This window comes from Eretmochelys imbricata, chromosome 7, assembly GCF_965152235.1.
Source record: "Eretmochelys imbricata isolate rEreImb1 chromosome 7, rEreImb1.hap1, whole genome shotgun sequence".
Classification (NCBI taxonomy): domain Eukaryota; kingdom Metazoa; phylum Chordata; order Testudines; family Cheloniidae; genus Eretmochelys; species Eretmochelys imbricata.
Window position 1 is genome coordinate 1,942,968 of NC_135578.1, and position 16,743 is coordinate 1,959,710.

General features: G+C 41.2%; 1 protein-coding gene across 6 annotated transcripts in view; it reads left to right on the forward strand.

The window, feature by feature from the left end:
- Window positions 1-16,743, forward strand: part of PXK (PX domain containing serine/threonine kinase like) — a 57,923-nt gene that overhangs the window by 16,060 nt on the left and 25,120 nt on the right. For all 6 annotated transcript variants that reach the window (XM_077822804.1, XM_077822803.1, XM_077822801.1 and 3 more), the window contains 9 exons: window positions 3,591-3,777; window positions 7,688-7,765; window positions 8,208-8,281; window positions 8,745-8,819; window positions 11,386-11,490; window positions 11,704-11,805; window positions 13,346-13,507; window positions 14,844-14,961; window positions 15,434-15,512. In XM_077822804.1, the coding sequence (XP_077678930.1) occupies window positions 3,591-3,777; window positions 7,688-7,765; window positions 8,208-8,281; window positions 8,745-8,819; window positions 11,386-11,490; window positions 11,704-11,805; window positions 13,346-13,507; window positions 14,844-14,961; window positions 15,434-15,512 (980 nt within the window). The remainder of the gene's footprint in view (window positions 1-3,590; window positions 3,778-7,687; window positions 7,766-8,207; window positions 8,282-8,744; window positions 8,820-11,385; window positions 11,491-11,703; window positions 11,806-13,345; window positions 13,508-14,843; window positions 14,962-15,433; window positions 15,513-16,743) is intronic.

Here is a 16,743-nt window from a genome sequence, read left to right on the forward strand (position 1 = left end):
TTCCCTAGGTATCTTTGTATTACCACCGAAAACACTACACTTAGAGATGAGTGGTTCTTTAAAACCAGCCTCTTCAAATAAAAGGTTCTTCTGATCCCAAAGGACCAGCCACACACCCAGGTCAATATATAACTTAGATCTTACCCAAAAATCACGCTGATACCAATCCTTTAATATCTAAAATCTAACGGTTTATTCATAAAAAGAAAGAAAGAAAGGTGAGAATTAAAATTGGTTGACGGAATCAAATACATACAATAATTGCAAAGTTCTTGGATCAGGCTTGTAGCAGTGATGGAATAAACTGCTGGCTTAAGTCAAGTCTTTGGCTGCTTCCAAATCATTGAAGGGTCTCAATTCCTTGGTTAGAATGCTTCCATTAATATAAGTTCATAGTCCAGAGGTTGGAGCAGAAAAGAGGCAAAATGGAGGGGTTTCCAGAGCCTTATATCTTCTGCCCCATGGATGGAAACCCATTGTTTCAAACAAAGCCCCCAGCACAGCTAGTGGAAAATTACAGGTGACAAGATGGAGTTTGGAGTTACATGGGCAAGTCACGTGTCCATGCATGAAGGTTTGGACACCGTAGAAGCCATTACCTATACCCCAAACAGTACGTTTGCAGGACTGTCCATTCAGTGTAGATGGGCATCTCCCATGGTTCATTGTCAGTTAAGTGTTTGTTTCTTGTTGAGCCACATAATTTGAATAGTCCCTCCAAGATGTGCTGGCTAACTACCTTGTGGGCATTCCCTCAGGGCAAACGTTTGAAATCCAGGTACAGAGCCAATACTTAACTTCAAATACAAAAATGATACATGCACACAGATAGCATAATCATAACCAGCAAATCATAACCTTTCCATAGACATCTTACATGCCACATTTTGTACAAGATTTGTTGCAAATATACAACAGTGGTTGCAACAATGATCTATATGGTCATATTTTAACCAGATAACGTCACAGACGGGTGACCAGATCTGCATGCAGTATTCAAGATGTGGGTGTACCATGGATTTATATACAGGCAATATGCTATTTTCCATCTTATTATCTATCCCTTTCTTAATGATTCCCAGCGTTCTGTTCACTTTTTTGACTCTGCTGCACATTGAATGGATGTTTTCAAAGAACTATTCACAATGACTGCAAGATCTCTTTTGTGAGCGGTAACAGCTAATTTAGACCCCACCATTTTATATGTATAGTTGGGATTGTTTTTCAGTGTGCGTTACTTTGCATTTATCAACATTGATAATGTCAGGGATTGGGAAGAGCTCACGTGGGTGTGGAGGGAGGAGCAGGAAAAGGGCAAGGGCATTGCCTCCTCTCTCAAAAAGCGATGGTTTCCTCCAGCTTTTTAAACTGTTCCTACTTTTCCAACTGGTGGAAGTTAGAAGTGGGGATTGTATAACCACCAGATGTTCCCACCTTCTTTCCACTTTCCAGTTTGAGCACTTGGAGGCGGTGTGGGGAAGTGTCCCCCCAGTGCCGGAACTATTTTCTTTAGAAAAGCAGCTATTGTGCCCCAACAACTTTCTTTTTCTGCAACACTGTCATCCAGTCTCCTCAAGCCAAAGCCAGCCCTCACTTTGCTTGGCAGGTTAATAGGTGCACCCCAGTCCTTGATACCCCTTGGAGTCTTCCCCTTTGACATCCAGCCTGTCACTGGCTATTCACAGAAATACCAGGTTTACTATCCCCAAGTGCTGTCCTTCCTCAGAGAAGGATAGAGGTGTCCTTAGGCTTTCCTTCTCCTTATAACCCCCAAAATTCATTATGTTATTCCTAAAGTCAGGATGACCCCCTCCGGGGTTTGTTCGCTGGTGTGCTGAGTTCATGTTGACTGCGTATGCAAATAGAGCTTCTGCTGTTTGATTTGCAGGTGAACTGAGGCAGACGGTTGAATATACATCCTTTGTCTGATAGAAACCGGTTTGTCAACCCTGCCTTGATTCAGACACTTTTAGGAATATATTTTGAGTGCATGCCTGCAACTTCTGACACAGTATTTGTACATACATTTCACAACAATATGGATCAGTGTGATCCTGGCTTTCATTTAAGATCTTACGTGAAGTGGGTTATAGCCCACGAAAGCTTATGCCCAAATAAATTTGTTAATCTCTAAGGTGCCACAAGGACTCCTTGTTGTTTTTGCGGATACAGACTAATACGTGTCAGCTACCCCTCTGATAGGTGTAGTTAGTTTGTCAGGCCTGTTAGGAGTTGCTGTTACAGAACAGGGAACCCTTTGCCAGCTGGCACCATGGGCCTCTGTGACAGACGCCCGGTTTCTTAAGGATTTCTCCCATGAAGGCTCAGTAACTGTGAGGCATCTGCTTTGATTTGCTGTATAAGGATGTGTTGGAAAGATGAATAATTCATTGTGTATCAATTCATATGACGCAAGTAGATATAAATACTGTGTTCAACCTACATCTTTGTTTTTCAAACACAATCTTTTGATTTCTTTAAAATAATACCTTGCCTTTCTGCAGCATCTTTCATCTGATGAGCCGTAAGTGCTTCATGAATGTTAACTAACTAAAGCCTCACGACATGTAGGTAAGGGGTATACAGTGATCCACCACTAGAACATAGTGCTTCTGGGCTCAAGTGCCAACTATTCCCGGCGACGGAGGGTGCTCGCACCCCCCCGGCCCCACCATGACTCCGCCCCTAACCCAGCCCCCATTCCGTCCCGCCCCAACTCCACCCCCTTCATGCCCCTATTGGAGCCCTCCCCAAATCCCAGCCCCACCTCCTCCCCGAGCGCGCCACATTCCTCCTCCTCCCCCCTCCCTCCCATCGCTTGCTGCCATGAAACAGCTGTTCCGCGGTGCAAGTGCTGGGAGCTAGGGTGAGAAGCAGGTCATGGCAGCGTGCTCAGGGGAGGAGGCGGAGGTGAGCTGGGGAATGGGGGGGGGCGGGGAGCTGCCAGTGGGTGCAGAGCACCCACCAATTTTTCCCTGTGGGTGCTCCAGCTCTGGAGTACCCACGGAGTTGGCGCCTATGCTTCTGGGGTGTACATAACAGCTCTACCTGTATAATGTCACACAGCAAAAATTTTAGAATGGGATGTAAAGAATTATCTCATATAATTGAAACTGCAAGTTAAAAACCATTATTGCTGGCTTCTTTAAGTCACAATAATGGTAGTGCGTGAATTAGAAACTATTATCAATCTGTGCACAAGTTAAATAGGAGAGAAGAGTTTGTCAAGAGCAGACACTAGGATGCAATGTTGGTTTGTGCTATGACATAAGTATGCTGAGAAAACACCGTGCTTTATTCTCATTTTGTTAGTGTGGCTCTTGCACTTAAATCTCCTGGCACTTTTGGTGGTGGTACATATACAAATCTCTACATTCTGAGATGAGAGTACATATCAGACTATTTCAGCACTGTACAAACACAGAACTTAAGGCAAAATGCCAATATAGACTTTCTGAATATCCACTTTTTAAAAATTACCTGGTTCTTAGAACAATGCAAAACTAGTGTTTTATGGCTCAATTATTTACCTCCATGAGATATTAAAAGAGGAAGTTTTTTGATAATATTATCTTTCCTCTCTTTTTAAGATCTCGGCTCTAAGTCTACCTCTACCTCCCAAAAAGTTGATTGGGAATATGGATCGTGAATTCATCGCTGAAAGACAGAAGGGACTCGAGAACTATCTCAACGTCATCACTTCCAATCACATACTGTCCAATTGTGAATTGGTAAAGAAATTTTTGGATCCAAACAACTATTCTGTAAACTATACTGGTAAGTGAAGGATTGTAAAACTGCATTAATAAATGATAGTTGCTGAGTGAAGGGCACAGGAGAAATTTACTTCCTCTTCCAGACACAGAGGACCAGTCTCACCTTATAAATTGTGCATTGATACTATTAAGGAGTGATACTGGGACGTAGAGGAGTGAATTTACTCTGAAGTGCCCACATGCTGTCTGTCATGAAGCAGATCTGTGCATTAACTGTACTGTTACCAAGTTTCCAGTTACAGTACCACAAAGAGTGGCCAGGACCGAGAGAATCAGTAGGAGGAAATGTAAAGAGGGGAGACATAAGACTACCTAGGGGCAGTTTAAACTATTGTACCTGAGCTAGGGCAGTGAGCCAAGAAACACAGGGAACTAGTTCAGCTTTGCTGAGTACTTTGTGAGGCCCATGGTGCAAACTCTTCATGGTTTCTATAGAGACCCCATATATTACTGTGTACTGCTGTTATAGCTCACAAATTCCTGCCCGCTGCATCATGGGTAGCTGGCACTTCTACACTTAGCATTCTTCATGCCTAGCTTTCAGTGTTATACAGAGGTGGCACTTCTGTAGTGGGGATACTAAAGCAGAGGTTGTGATTTGTCCCAGGTCACACAGTGAGCCGTTGGGAATAGAATCTTGGAATCCTGACATCCAGCCCCATGTCTCATTTGCTTTGTTTTTTAAGGTAGTCCTTTTCTAGAGTGCTGTATAGACTTTAACTCATTCTTACAGTCACACGTGGGTGAGACAAGCTTAACCCTCTAAAACTCTTCCCATTTAACCAGTAAGGGTGAGTGAATTTACCTGGGGTGTCAACTTCCCTTGCTTTCCTCTTGCAAATTCCTCCTTGAAACCCACCTTCTCCAGTAATCCCTCCTGTCTTCTTCACATTAGTAGTAACTGCTACACCTTCTTTTCCTGGGCTGCTGTCCAATGTCTTGTCCCGTGTGTACAGTTTGGCCTTACACATAGAGCCATGGACTGGCCTTTGGGAAATGTGGATTCTATTCTTGGTTTGGCCACTGGCCTGCTGGGTGGTCTTGGGCAGGTCACTGTACCTCTCTGTGCCTCAATTTTCTTACCTGTAAACTGGGGATAATGATATTTGCCTCTTGGTAAAGCACTGTGAGATCTACTGACGAAAAGCACTGTAAAAGACTTATGTATTATTGTATTATGATTCTACTTTGATTTTAAATTCTTCAGAGCTGGGAATGTGTCCTGATCTGTGCAAAGCACTGTGTAAATTTGTGGCAATATATAAATATGCATGAGATGTGGTTTGGTCATGCATCTTGAGAAATGTTGATAGGTGCATAGTATAAATTGGGGAGGTGCAAAAATTTAAAGTGTGCATGTGCGTGTAATTTTGTTTTTAATACTAATAATAAATAATTGACCATACTGACTGTCATTCTGGGAGCTCATCCAGCTTGTTAGGAATCCTCCTTCTTCAACATGTACTGCTGCTTCTGGACTTGTATGTTTTTCCCCCTTTCTCCATAGTCCAGCATGTAGCAGGCAAGTATGAGAGAAGGAAGAATTTTATGGTACCTGTCCAAACAAGATTTTCCTGTTGGACTTTCTAAATATTGTCCATACTAAAGCTGCTGGCAATAAATCCTTTTGTAGGAGACTAGCAATTTTCTTCGGATCTTGTTGACTGAAAACTCTGTTCTTGCAGAAGATACTAAATGCAGAAGATTCTAAAAAAACAATGACAGCAGCTCTCAAACTTGTTCACGGAGCTCTTGCTGATCATCTGTGGAGGAAGCTTGCTAACCAAATGGTTCTCGTTTCTCTCCTTGGTTCAAACTTACGTTTCAGTAAAGAAAGCAGAAAGTAAATTTAAATATGCTCAATATTGCTTCCCCTTGTAACTAGTTGCTGCAGTTAGGTGGCTTTGAAGGGCGATGGGGGAGGTCCTCAGGATTGCAAGTAAGAGGAGAAATGGCTTATGTGATTGCAGCTGGAGGGGAGATGACCCAGAGGCACCCCCTCTGTTGGTGAACCCCAGACCTATAAAATGTGCCAGATTGAGGTAAAGTGATACCCTAATTCACCCCAAAAAGAAGTTTTAAACAAAGGAAGGCATTCTACAATTTATTTCTGTAGCACTAACCAATGGGAAAACCATACCAGAGATGACATATAGTGTCAACTCCCTATAAACTGTGAAATGCAAACCTTTATGTTCATAAAAGCACAACCTAGCAAAGCAGAAACATACTGTTTATTTTCCATTTGTGTCCACTCCCTCTTTGTGAAATATCCTAGTGCAAGGGTGGCCAAACTGTGGCTCGCAAGCTGTATACAACTCTTTTTTACAGTTAAAGCGCAGCTCGCAGAGCCCCCTTACCCCCCCCCGCCCCACCCCCCTGCCTGCTACCCCCTTCTCCATCTACCTGGGGGGGGAGAGAGCTCGGAATCTCTGCCTTGCAGCAGGGGGTAGGGTAGTGGCTTCTGCCCAGCGAGGAGGGGAATCTTGGTGCTTCAGCCCTGTGGGGCGCACCTGCTAGGGCTCAGGGCTTCACAGCAGGAGCAGGGCTGAAACCCCGAGCCTCGGCAGACATGTCCCAGCTCTCGAACTTCTGGAGATTGTCATATACAGCTCTGCGGGTCAGTAAGTTTGGCCAGCCCTGTCCTAGTGTCTGCAGTCTCTGCCTACAGTTAACTGTCTTTCCCTAAACATTCTCTGACATTTATGTTAAGCTATGGAGGAGACCTAAAATATAAGTAATACATTAACATATTAGCTCATCTAGTTACCACTGAACAAACAGTGATGATCCTGTAAGAAGTATTCTGACATCCATATTAATTCTGAGCAAGTTCATCAAGATTACTGTTACAGCAAGTACCAGGGGAATTAATAATGATTAAGTCACTGCCTATGATCTTGGCAGACCCCATTAATGTGACATTACTTTAAGTCACTGTTGTACCAATAAACAATGACTGTTGCACCATTTTCCCCTTCTCCAAGCATGTTTCCACAAATGGTCACAGGCAAATAATACACAACGGGTCAAATAAAATCTAAAACCCTGCATCCTTTTTCACTTGCACTATTTGTCCCTGACAAGATCAGTGACATTAGAGAAGTTTCATTGTTTGCCTGAAAAAAGAAAAGGAGGACTTGCGGCACCTTAGAGACTAACAAATTTAATTGAGCATAAGCTTTCGTGAGCTACAGCTCACTGCATCCGATGCATTCAGTGCATTGCCTGCTTTCCCTAATGATCAATTCTAAATCACCTTGTGAACTCCTAACAGAGTTGCCTTTCCAGCTGCAGGGGAGTGCTGTCTGTCTCCAGTGATCTGGAATGGTTTCATTTTTTCAGAATTGCACGCTGGAGGCTGCCAGCAGAAAGTCTACAGGGAAGTAAGTGCCTTTGCACTAGTCAGCTCTTGTTGCTCAGCAGGAGCAGGCAGCAAAGAGTAAAATAAATAGATGAATAGTTTGTACATAGTAATGGCAGAATTAAATGTCAATTAAGTTTTAAAATTTGGCATTAAAGGTGAATGACAAAGAAATGTCCTGTTTGTGAGGCAGACTAGACATGGGGAAATTCAAACCATGAGCTTTGGATCTGGATCTGAACTGTCTCTTGGGGTGGTGTTGGATCTTGTGGCTTAGGCCCATTTCTAGTACAGCAGAAATGTTAGCTCATGAAGTTTGCGTTCCCTAAACCAGCTGATTTACACTCTTCTCTTGGAAGATCTAAACTACTTCAGGTTAAAAGCTCAGACACTTTTTAGCCATGTTTTGTGACTTAATTTAAAAAAAGAAACAGTTTTGCTGCCTTGTTACGTATGAAGCAAAGCCTGAATCCCTGCAGCTTGCCTCTGACTCTGACCATTCAGCAATGTGTGTATAATTAACAGACTTTTAAAAATCTCTTTGCAGAAATTGCCTTACAGCATGTTTCGATGTTCTTCCGGTCGGAGCCAAAGTGGGAGGTGGTAGAGCCACTAAAAGATATAGGTAAGAAATTGGCAGTTTGGGTCTCTGGTCAAGGAGAGACATGGCTGCCATATTAATGTTCCTTGGGGGGAAATATATTGGTCAATTCTCTCTTCTTAAATGTCTCTCTTTGTGAAGGAGACTTAATTAAAATGAAGAATTATGGTGGCAGTTTGAGCCAAATTAGAAGAGCACTATCATTATGTATATGGAACTGAATTTGATGAAGGATTTGGAGTCTTACTACTGATAATACTAAGCATTGAAGCCTTAAATTATTTATGTATCTTTCCATATTGACATAATTTTGGTGTATGTTGGTATAATGCCCCACTGATAGCGATCTTTGTAAATCTAGAAGAATTTTCTTATTGGAGAAGCATAATAAAGAGTTAGCACACAAACCCTGCTATGATTCAGTAGCTTTTTTAAAAACAAAAATGAAACCTGTGTTTCCTCCTAGGCTGGAGAATCCGTAAGAGGTATTTTTTAATGAAGAGTAAGAATCAGCCAAAGGAGCGACTAATGTTAAGTTGGGTATGCTTGCATCTTAAATTTCATCCTACTTTCAGGTTCTTCAAGATAGCTATATAAATGAACTGGTCAAAGCAGCATTATAAAACCCCTCTGTGTGGTTGCCTTCGTCCCCAACAAAAGGAATGTTTTGAGTTCATGCTCAAGATCTTATTTTCGTGAAGCCTAGCTTCATAGTGTTTTATCAGATATTGCATATGAATAACAGAAACATGTAAACTTGGGCACTTGGGATCCAGCTCTAAGTGACAATGTGAACCAAGTGTGAGCTAGTTTAGCTTCTAAAATGTTTCTTTCCATAATGTGTAAAGCATTACCTTGCATTATATTTTGCCCTCTTTTACTCTAGAGGCAAACTTTGCAGAAGCAGCTGTTTTAGTAACTTGTGAGAAAACTAAGTGAAAATCCTTCCATCTTTTTCTGTATATTATTCAGCTGATGACTTACTGTTTGTATTAATTTCTAGGCTGACTTTGGCCCTGATAAATACTTGTCTGATAAAGACTTCCAGTGCGCAGTGAAACTTCTTTCTTCTTGTTCTGTGAGTGTTACCTTGATGACTCTTAAACCGAGCCAACCCAAAACTAACTCTTACGAGGACTAATCCTGAAAAAGTGTATGCAGTCTAATACAAAAATATTGTGTACTTATAAAACTGCTGTCATCTGAAGAGCTCAAAGCCTTTGTCAACACTAGTTAAGTCTCCTAAACCCTGGTGAGGTAATATGTAATCGCCCAAGAAAGTAGTAATGCCAGAAATGTCAAAGTCATGGCTGCTGTGCTTTTTCTCTTCCTGTCTTTCCATAATACTTCGCGTTAGCATCAACTTTGATTGTAAATGTCCAAGATTTTCAGGCTGTCAGAACAGTGCTGTCTATAAATTTAGTTGTTTAACAACTCATCAGAGATTTCCTGAGGATCTAATGGATATCAGTGAAATGTGTTTGGATTCTCTGTGCTCTGTCTGCAATCTGTCGGTAGCCTGGAGGCAGAGGCTGTGGAAACAATGGAGGCAGTGCTCTGATTTCGTGTGTTCCAGGGAACACCACACGGCAGGATCCAATAGTAGTAACTCTATCTGAATAAGGAATGGTATTTGCTGACTCCAAAGGGAACCCTGTGCGGCCTGTTTCTGCTTTGAGACTCTCACAGCAAAAAGCAGGACACCTTGGGAATAATTCTTAACAGCCAAGTTTTAAATGTGTATTGTTGTTTTTTCCAATCCTGCAAGCCAAGTTGTCAGCAGAAAGTAAATAGTGCTCACTTGAACTGAGTTACTCCAGTGAGTGATATTAATTTCTGAAAAGGTTATGAAACTAGTACTGTGAATTCTTAGTCTTCAACTACCTCATATTGTACTGCAGATCTAGGGCCTGAGCCCACAAAGCCATGAGTAACTTTATCCAGCATAAATAGAGTCACAGTGGGTGAGGTAATATATTTTATTGGACCAACTTCTGTTGGTTAACGAGACAAGCTTCTGAGTTTACACAGAGCTCTTCTTCAGGTCTGGGAAACTTAGACCTTGTCTCTGCTACAAATTACTTCGTATAACAGATGATTAATCCACACCCCTGAGCAACAGAAGTTATACTGACCTGAGTGCCAGTGTAGACAGCACTATGTTGGCTGGGAAGCTTCTCCCCATGACGTAGCTACCGCTTCTCATGGAGGCAGGAGTCATTAAGCCGACGGGGAGAGCTCTCTCCCGTTGGCTGAGAGCATCTTCACCAGAAGCACTACAGTGGTGCAGGCTGTAAGTGCTCTCCTGTAGACATCACCACATTTGGTGTCTCACAGCTAAACACAAGATGGAACAGATTGTTTAGCATAAATAGTTAGTACGTATTTCAAGGGACCACTCAAGGTGACATGGCCCATTAATACCCCTTTTGTCATAGGGAACATAACAGGCCACTACATCTTAACACGTATTTCAAGAGACTGTTCAACTACGTATGCTAAACAATCTGTTCCGTCTTGTGAGACACTTAGCTGTGATACACTACGGTCAGGTCTACGGTACAAATTTACGTCAGTGCAGCTGCGCTGCTTTAGCGCGTCTGGTGAAGATGCTCTAAGCTGATGGGAGAGAGCTCTCCTGTCAGTTTCATAGCTCCGCAAGAGGCAGTAGCTGGGTCAGTGGAAGAAGCTGTCCCCCCGTCACAGCGTTGTCTACATGGGGGTTTACGGTTGGTATAACTACAGAGCTCAAGGGTGTGGATTTTTCATACCCCAGAGCGAGAGTTATACCAGAGAGTGTGGTGTCGACCAAGTCGGAGTAAGCTTCCCAGACCTGAAGAAGAGCTCTGTGTAAGCTCGGAAGCTTGTTTCTCCCTCCAACAGAAGTGGGTCCAGTAAAAGAGATTACCTCACCCACCTTGTCTTTCTAATATCTTGGGACTGACACAGTGGCAACAACACTTTAATTTAAGTTTAATGGGACTATGCGGTATAAAGTTACTCACATGCATGAGTGTTTACAGGCCTGGACCCTTAACCTTTTTTAATCAACAAGCTAGTGACTTTGACTGCAGTGTAAGAGATCAGGAGGAAGAGCACAGGTAATGAGATTTGCAACCTCCTAACTTCCCCTGATGCCCACCAAATTCCCCTGCACCCTGTGCTTGGTCACGTCTGGGTTAAGTGCATCTGTTTTATCATGTGTGGGCAGGGGTGTGCACAAGGGGGGCATGGGCACCCCCCAATAATTGGTGGGGGCAGAGCAAGCTCCTCCAGCCCCAGGGCTGCGGCAGGGGCACAGAACATGCTCCTTCAAATGCAGTCAAATTTAAATTCCTGCGCACGTCCCTGTGTGAGAGTTACTAATTTAGGGCCTGATCCAGCTGTTACTGAAATTGGTAGTAAGATTCCTGTCTACTTCAGTGGAAGTTGAATAAAATCCCTGCTTTGTTGGCCCTTGGTTAAGACTAAAATAATGGTCCGTTAAACAGATGTGACTACAGACTCTGGTTTGTCATTTTGATAAACAAATCATTGAAATGCATGATATTGCTTCAGGACATATGTTCTCTGTTAAATGAATCTAGCATGAATTTACTGTAATCCACATTAAAATGTATGAATCTTCCTTCTTCTTTTGGCAGCATCCCTACATTTACAAAGTCACTTTTGCCACAGCCAATGAATCCTCAGCACTGGTAATTAGACCATTCAATGAGAAGGGAACACTAAAGGACCTGATCTATAAGGTACTGTAGATTGGCACCGATTTTTAGCAAAATGCTCTGCCATGTTTTGTTACTCTATGATCTTTAGAGCGTATGTTTATAATAGTAGAAAGTGCTTTTTATGTTTTACTGTTGAGTAAATCAAGTTTTTTCTTTGTAATTGCTTAGTATGAACATGGCATTTTAGATGTTCATTAATAGCTGTGGACTTTTTTTTTTTTCTTTTTTTTTAAGGCAAAACCCAAAGACCCATTCCTGAAGAAGTACTGCAATCCCAAAAAAATTCAAGGTCTTGAACTTCAGCAAATAAAAACATTTGGGAGACAAATACTAGAGGTAACTCCTTTTACTGTCTAACATGCATTTGTGACTAAAGGGATAATCTCCTCATAATTAACAGCTAAGATTATTATAATGGAAGGGAGTTAAGAATGTTGTATCCTTTTGCAGTTAGTTTATTTTGTACATTTGGCCACACTTTGTGTGTAATCAGTTCAGTGTAGTCCCCTGCATAGTTAGGCCTCCATTCTGCAACTGGATCCTTGTGTGCAGACCCTTATGCTTGCATGGAGCCCTCATTGTGATGTAACTGGAGCTCTGCACAGGTGCCAGGGTCTGCCCATATGGATCCAATTGCTGCACTGGGGACTAAGTAACTACCTTTTTTTCCTTGCTGGAAAGACCCGTAAATATAGACAGGAGCAGAGATACCCTTATCAGTGCTTTTATGGTAACTTTTTTTTTAAAAAAATATGGCTCTAGTACTTAAAAGGGTGCTCCATCAGAAACTGGAATTTTTCCAAATTAGTAAATTTTAAAGAAAAAATTAAAGTTAACAGCGTCCTTTTAAATCTCTCTTACTTGCTGCAGTCTACATCACTAAATGTATTAGTCTTCCATATTGTAGACTTTTTTTGTTCAGTTTGACCCTTTTTCTTATTTTTAAGACACAGTAAATAAACCCCTTTTATCAGCCTCTTATTCTGCTCCAAGAACCTTTCAATATTGGTGCTGTTTACATGAAAATGACTTCCAGGTTTATTGTGAGTGTTTGATCAGTGTCAACTTTCAAGATCTCTTGATTAAGATCATATTATCTATGCTGATAAGATCATAGTACAATATCTCCTCTTCTGATGTTTTCCTTAGTCCAGTCTATTTTATCCCTTTAGCACTTGGTGGTGAGAAATCATGAATCTTGGCACCAGTGTTAACCAGAGCCAGAGATCCTTTTATCCAAAAGAACTTTCTCTGCTCTTGATCCTTGGTGTCCTGCCCCATCTATCCCACTGTTTCTGACATGATGCTTTGAAGCAGAGGCTTCCGGGAGTTTTCAGAAGCCCTTTTGGGAGCCCAGTAGAATTGTGGGAGAAGAGGTCAAACTCCCACAGACTGCTGGGAAACTCCTGTGAATCCATGGGAGAAGAGCAATACAGGTGTGCATCTCAGAGGATAGTTCCTTTATGGGGGAAGACAGGATGGTTCAGATTCCAGCTACTTATGTGCAATGTTAAAAGAAACCCAAATGCAGCAGATTCTGATTGAAGTGGCTAGAGGAAACAGTTGTTAGAGAGGAATGTGAGAACGTGAACCTCTAGAGCCTAATGGGTTGGGGAAACCAGCAGGTGAGGTATAGGGTGAGAGTGATCATACATGTGGTGCCAGTCCAGTCTGTGAATGAAGAGCTGTAGAAGATGGCTTGACTCTGACAGTGTGGCTAAAAGGTGGGAGCTGAATGGGAAAAAATGAAAGACCCAGAGTCTGAGGAGCTTATCCATCCATTGTGCATTCTTTTAAGTACGCTTCAAACCTTGTCTGACAATCATCCAAACGGATGTCCTCACAGTGACACTTTTTTTTCTCTTTGATCTTTCAGGTATTAAAATTCTTGCATGAGAAAGGATTTCCTTATGGGCATCTACATTCCTCCAATGTGGTGTTGGACGGTGATACATGCAGGTTGCTGGATCTAGAGAATTCCTTGCTGGGACTCCCATCCTTTTATCGATCATATTTTTCACAATTTCGGAAAATTAATGTAAGTCACTTAAAATATAAAGTGACACATAGATATTTCATATGTGAAAATTCATCATAGATGTGATAGTAAAACAATTTGTGCTTGACGATAAAATATTACAATAGTCCATCAACCATGAAAAGTGACCTTAATGCTGTTATAGAAAGTATGACTTCTGTAGGCATCTGCTCAAGTTAGACTATATCCCTGGAATGAAATAGAGAATGTTTTTTCTAAGATGAATGGGCTAGAGGCATTATGTAGACATCTGGCTCTTCAAAACTTATAAATTGGGTGGGAGTTGGTGCAGATTTGCACATCACAGGACACTCTGTCTGCAGAGAAGCTAGACCTAACTTTCCCTCTGTTGGGAAATCTGCCCTGTTGTAGAACTTGCAAGCTTTTAACTGGTATGTTGCCTTGCTCTCAAGTACTCGTAATAAATTACGTAAGGTATCACATGGCACAGCTGATGACCTTGTTCAACAGTTGGACTGAGTTGCCAAATAAACTTTCAAAAGTTCATGGTTATATTAACTATCCGTGCCATCAAAACTTACTAAAGTCTTAGCCAATAAGTGCAGCCACATATGTGTGTCTGCTACTAAACCGAAATCTAAAAGCCAATGAACATCCATCCTCCATTAACACTTAAGTCACTATGCTAAATTAAGCCAAATGCACTAAACTCTCTCTGGTATTTTGTACAAATAGTTCTTTCTTTGGATACTTTTCTTTTTATCTACTTGTGGCTGGTTAGAAATCTGTGGTGGTGTGGGTATGTGTACTATTCCTGTTAATACATTCACATGTAGTATATTAAACCTCGGTGTTTACTGTTTGAATAATATTAGAAAAATGCGCTAGCTCAAGATTTCCTTTCAGTATTATGATTTTCAAAAACCCTATATTTATTTTGTAGGAATAAGGGTTGTGTGAACAAAAAATAGTTAGGTCAATTATTAAGCTGTATTGTCACCTGCAACTGAAAATGCCAAATTGATCACTTGTGAAGGGGTTACTTTATTAGAGGAGCCATTTGGGCTGGGTGCAGTTTGTGTACATAGTAAGACTGCTCTTCCCCTCCAAATTTAGCATCTAAATAGAAAAGACAGGCAAAGCATGAGAGGATTGGGATTATGTTTATCAATGGGGAACTGAGGCACAGAGAGACAGGGACTTGCCCCAGGTCACACAGTTTGGTGGCAGAACTGGGAATTGAACCTTTATCTCCTGAGTCCCAGTCTTGTGTCCTAATCACAAGCCCATCCTTCTCTAATAGATCATTATAAATCTTGAAACTGAAATGTGCAAAATTGCTTGATTCGAGCAAGTTGGGCTTTTGTCTTCCTAGACTTTAGAAGGTGTTGATGTACATTGCTTTGGTCACTTACTGTATGAAATGACGTACGGGAGACCTCCAGATTCAATCCCAGTGGACGGCTTCCCTCCTGCTCCATCGGCATCGGTCGGTCAGTATACTATTGGGGAGGTATTAGTCTCTGTTTAAAGTAACTTCAGTTGTCTGCCTTTCTTTTAATCAAACTAAAAGGACATATTGGAATACACTAGAAACCTACTTAAAACTTCTTATGGCTTTAGAAGGAGATTTCTGAGGTTGGATAATTATTTGCTAAACTGACTACAATAGAAAATATACCATACCTGTACGTTTCTATATTGTGAGATTCGTTTTTCCCTGAAGAAATATATACGGCACAGATACACTGAGTTGCTTTGTCATTCTTTCTTTACTACACGGTTTCTGATCATCTAGTAAAAGTAATATTTACTGCTCTTGAACTGTCTTAGTTGAAAGGTTAGTTAGGGAGCGTTACACAACAGTGCCTAATCTTTTGTCCCAAAACAAGGAAAGCAGTGCTAACAAACGTGTTCCTGCAGTATAAAAATCTGCCCATTCTTTCTTTTCCTTCCTTTTTAAAGTGGCAGTGTTGGAATCCATACTCTCCTGTGAAGCCATAAAGAATGGTATGCCAACTGTCTCCAAGATCTTACAGATGTCGTAAGTTCTCGTTGCCTTGTTTTTTGTAGACTTTGTAGTATTGTTAGCTTTTCTCATATTAATATAATTATCTCTGTGCTCTCATCATTCATAATAAAGGGTTTTTTGGGGGGAGGAATAATCTCTCCTCAATGAGAGCATTAATGGTCTAACTTTATTTGATGTACGTCACTTGTGAAATATGATTGATGTTCCTTAAACTATTCTGACCCTTGCTACGTTGTAGCATACAATACATTCACCCACTCGGGTGTTTGCGTTTTAATGAAGGACTACTGATTAAAGTTGAAAACACCTGTAAAACACTGCTTATTTTATTTAAAAAAGAAAAAATTGGCATTTCAAAAAAACCCACTGGAAATGGTTACTTGTACCTAAGGGCTTGTCTATGTGGAGCAGTAATGTGGAGTACTGGGGTGAGATTTCTAAAGCGCACTAATGTGCTGCGTGTTAATTGGTCCATGTAGATCCTGCTGATGTACACTAAATGTTCCCTAGTGCACTTTAACATAGTGCTGTTTAAAATAGTTCTACATTAAAGCATACAAGGGAACATTACAGGAGATAATTCATTACAGTATATATTACTGTAATGAGTAAATATATAACATTTGCATTCTATACATACTTATTTTAGGGTATACAGAGAGAGCCCTGAAAACCTCTGATTTTGGACCTCTACGTAAAACTCAAATTGCTAAAAACAAATCCTGAAAAATGGAAGTAATTAACACTGAAAAACATAAGCCCGATGTATAGAGCATGTTGCTGTGATTATTTAAATGGGCCCAGCCATCAGTTATGAACACATGCAAAAGTACATGGAGGGATGATAAGAAAACATCTAAGATGCAGAACTTTGTGGGTTGCTGTTCCTTCTAGAAGTGATCCTTAATAGATTTGACTGGTAGTGAGCCTGCGATGTGATTAACAAAGTAGATTTTATTGCTTTGTTCCACATTCGTGTTCAAAATAGGGAGTGAGCAGAAGTGTAATGTTCTGTCCTTTAGAATTGTCGACTAGTCCCACAGTGCGTAGCTTGCCACACATTTTGGGGTGTGCTGTGGAGTTCCATATTCTCTGGTGGGAAAGGGTCACTGCAGTCTTGTCTTTTGTCATCTGTCTTTTTTTATTTGAGGGGGAGAGAGGAAATGAACAGAAATCTGACAACAGGGAAATGGTATCGGTGTAAGAATTTATAAAGGTCATGAGTTAGAGAAGATAAATCCAT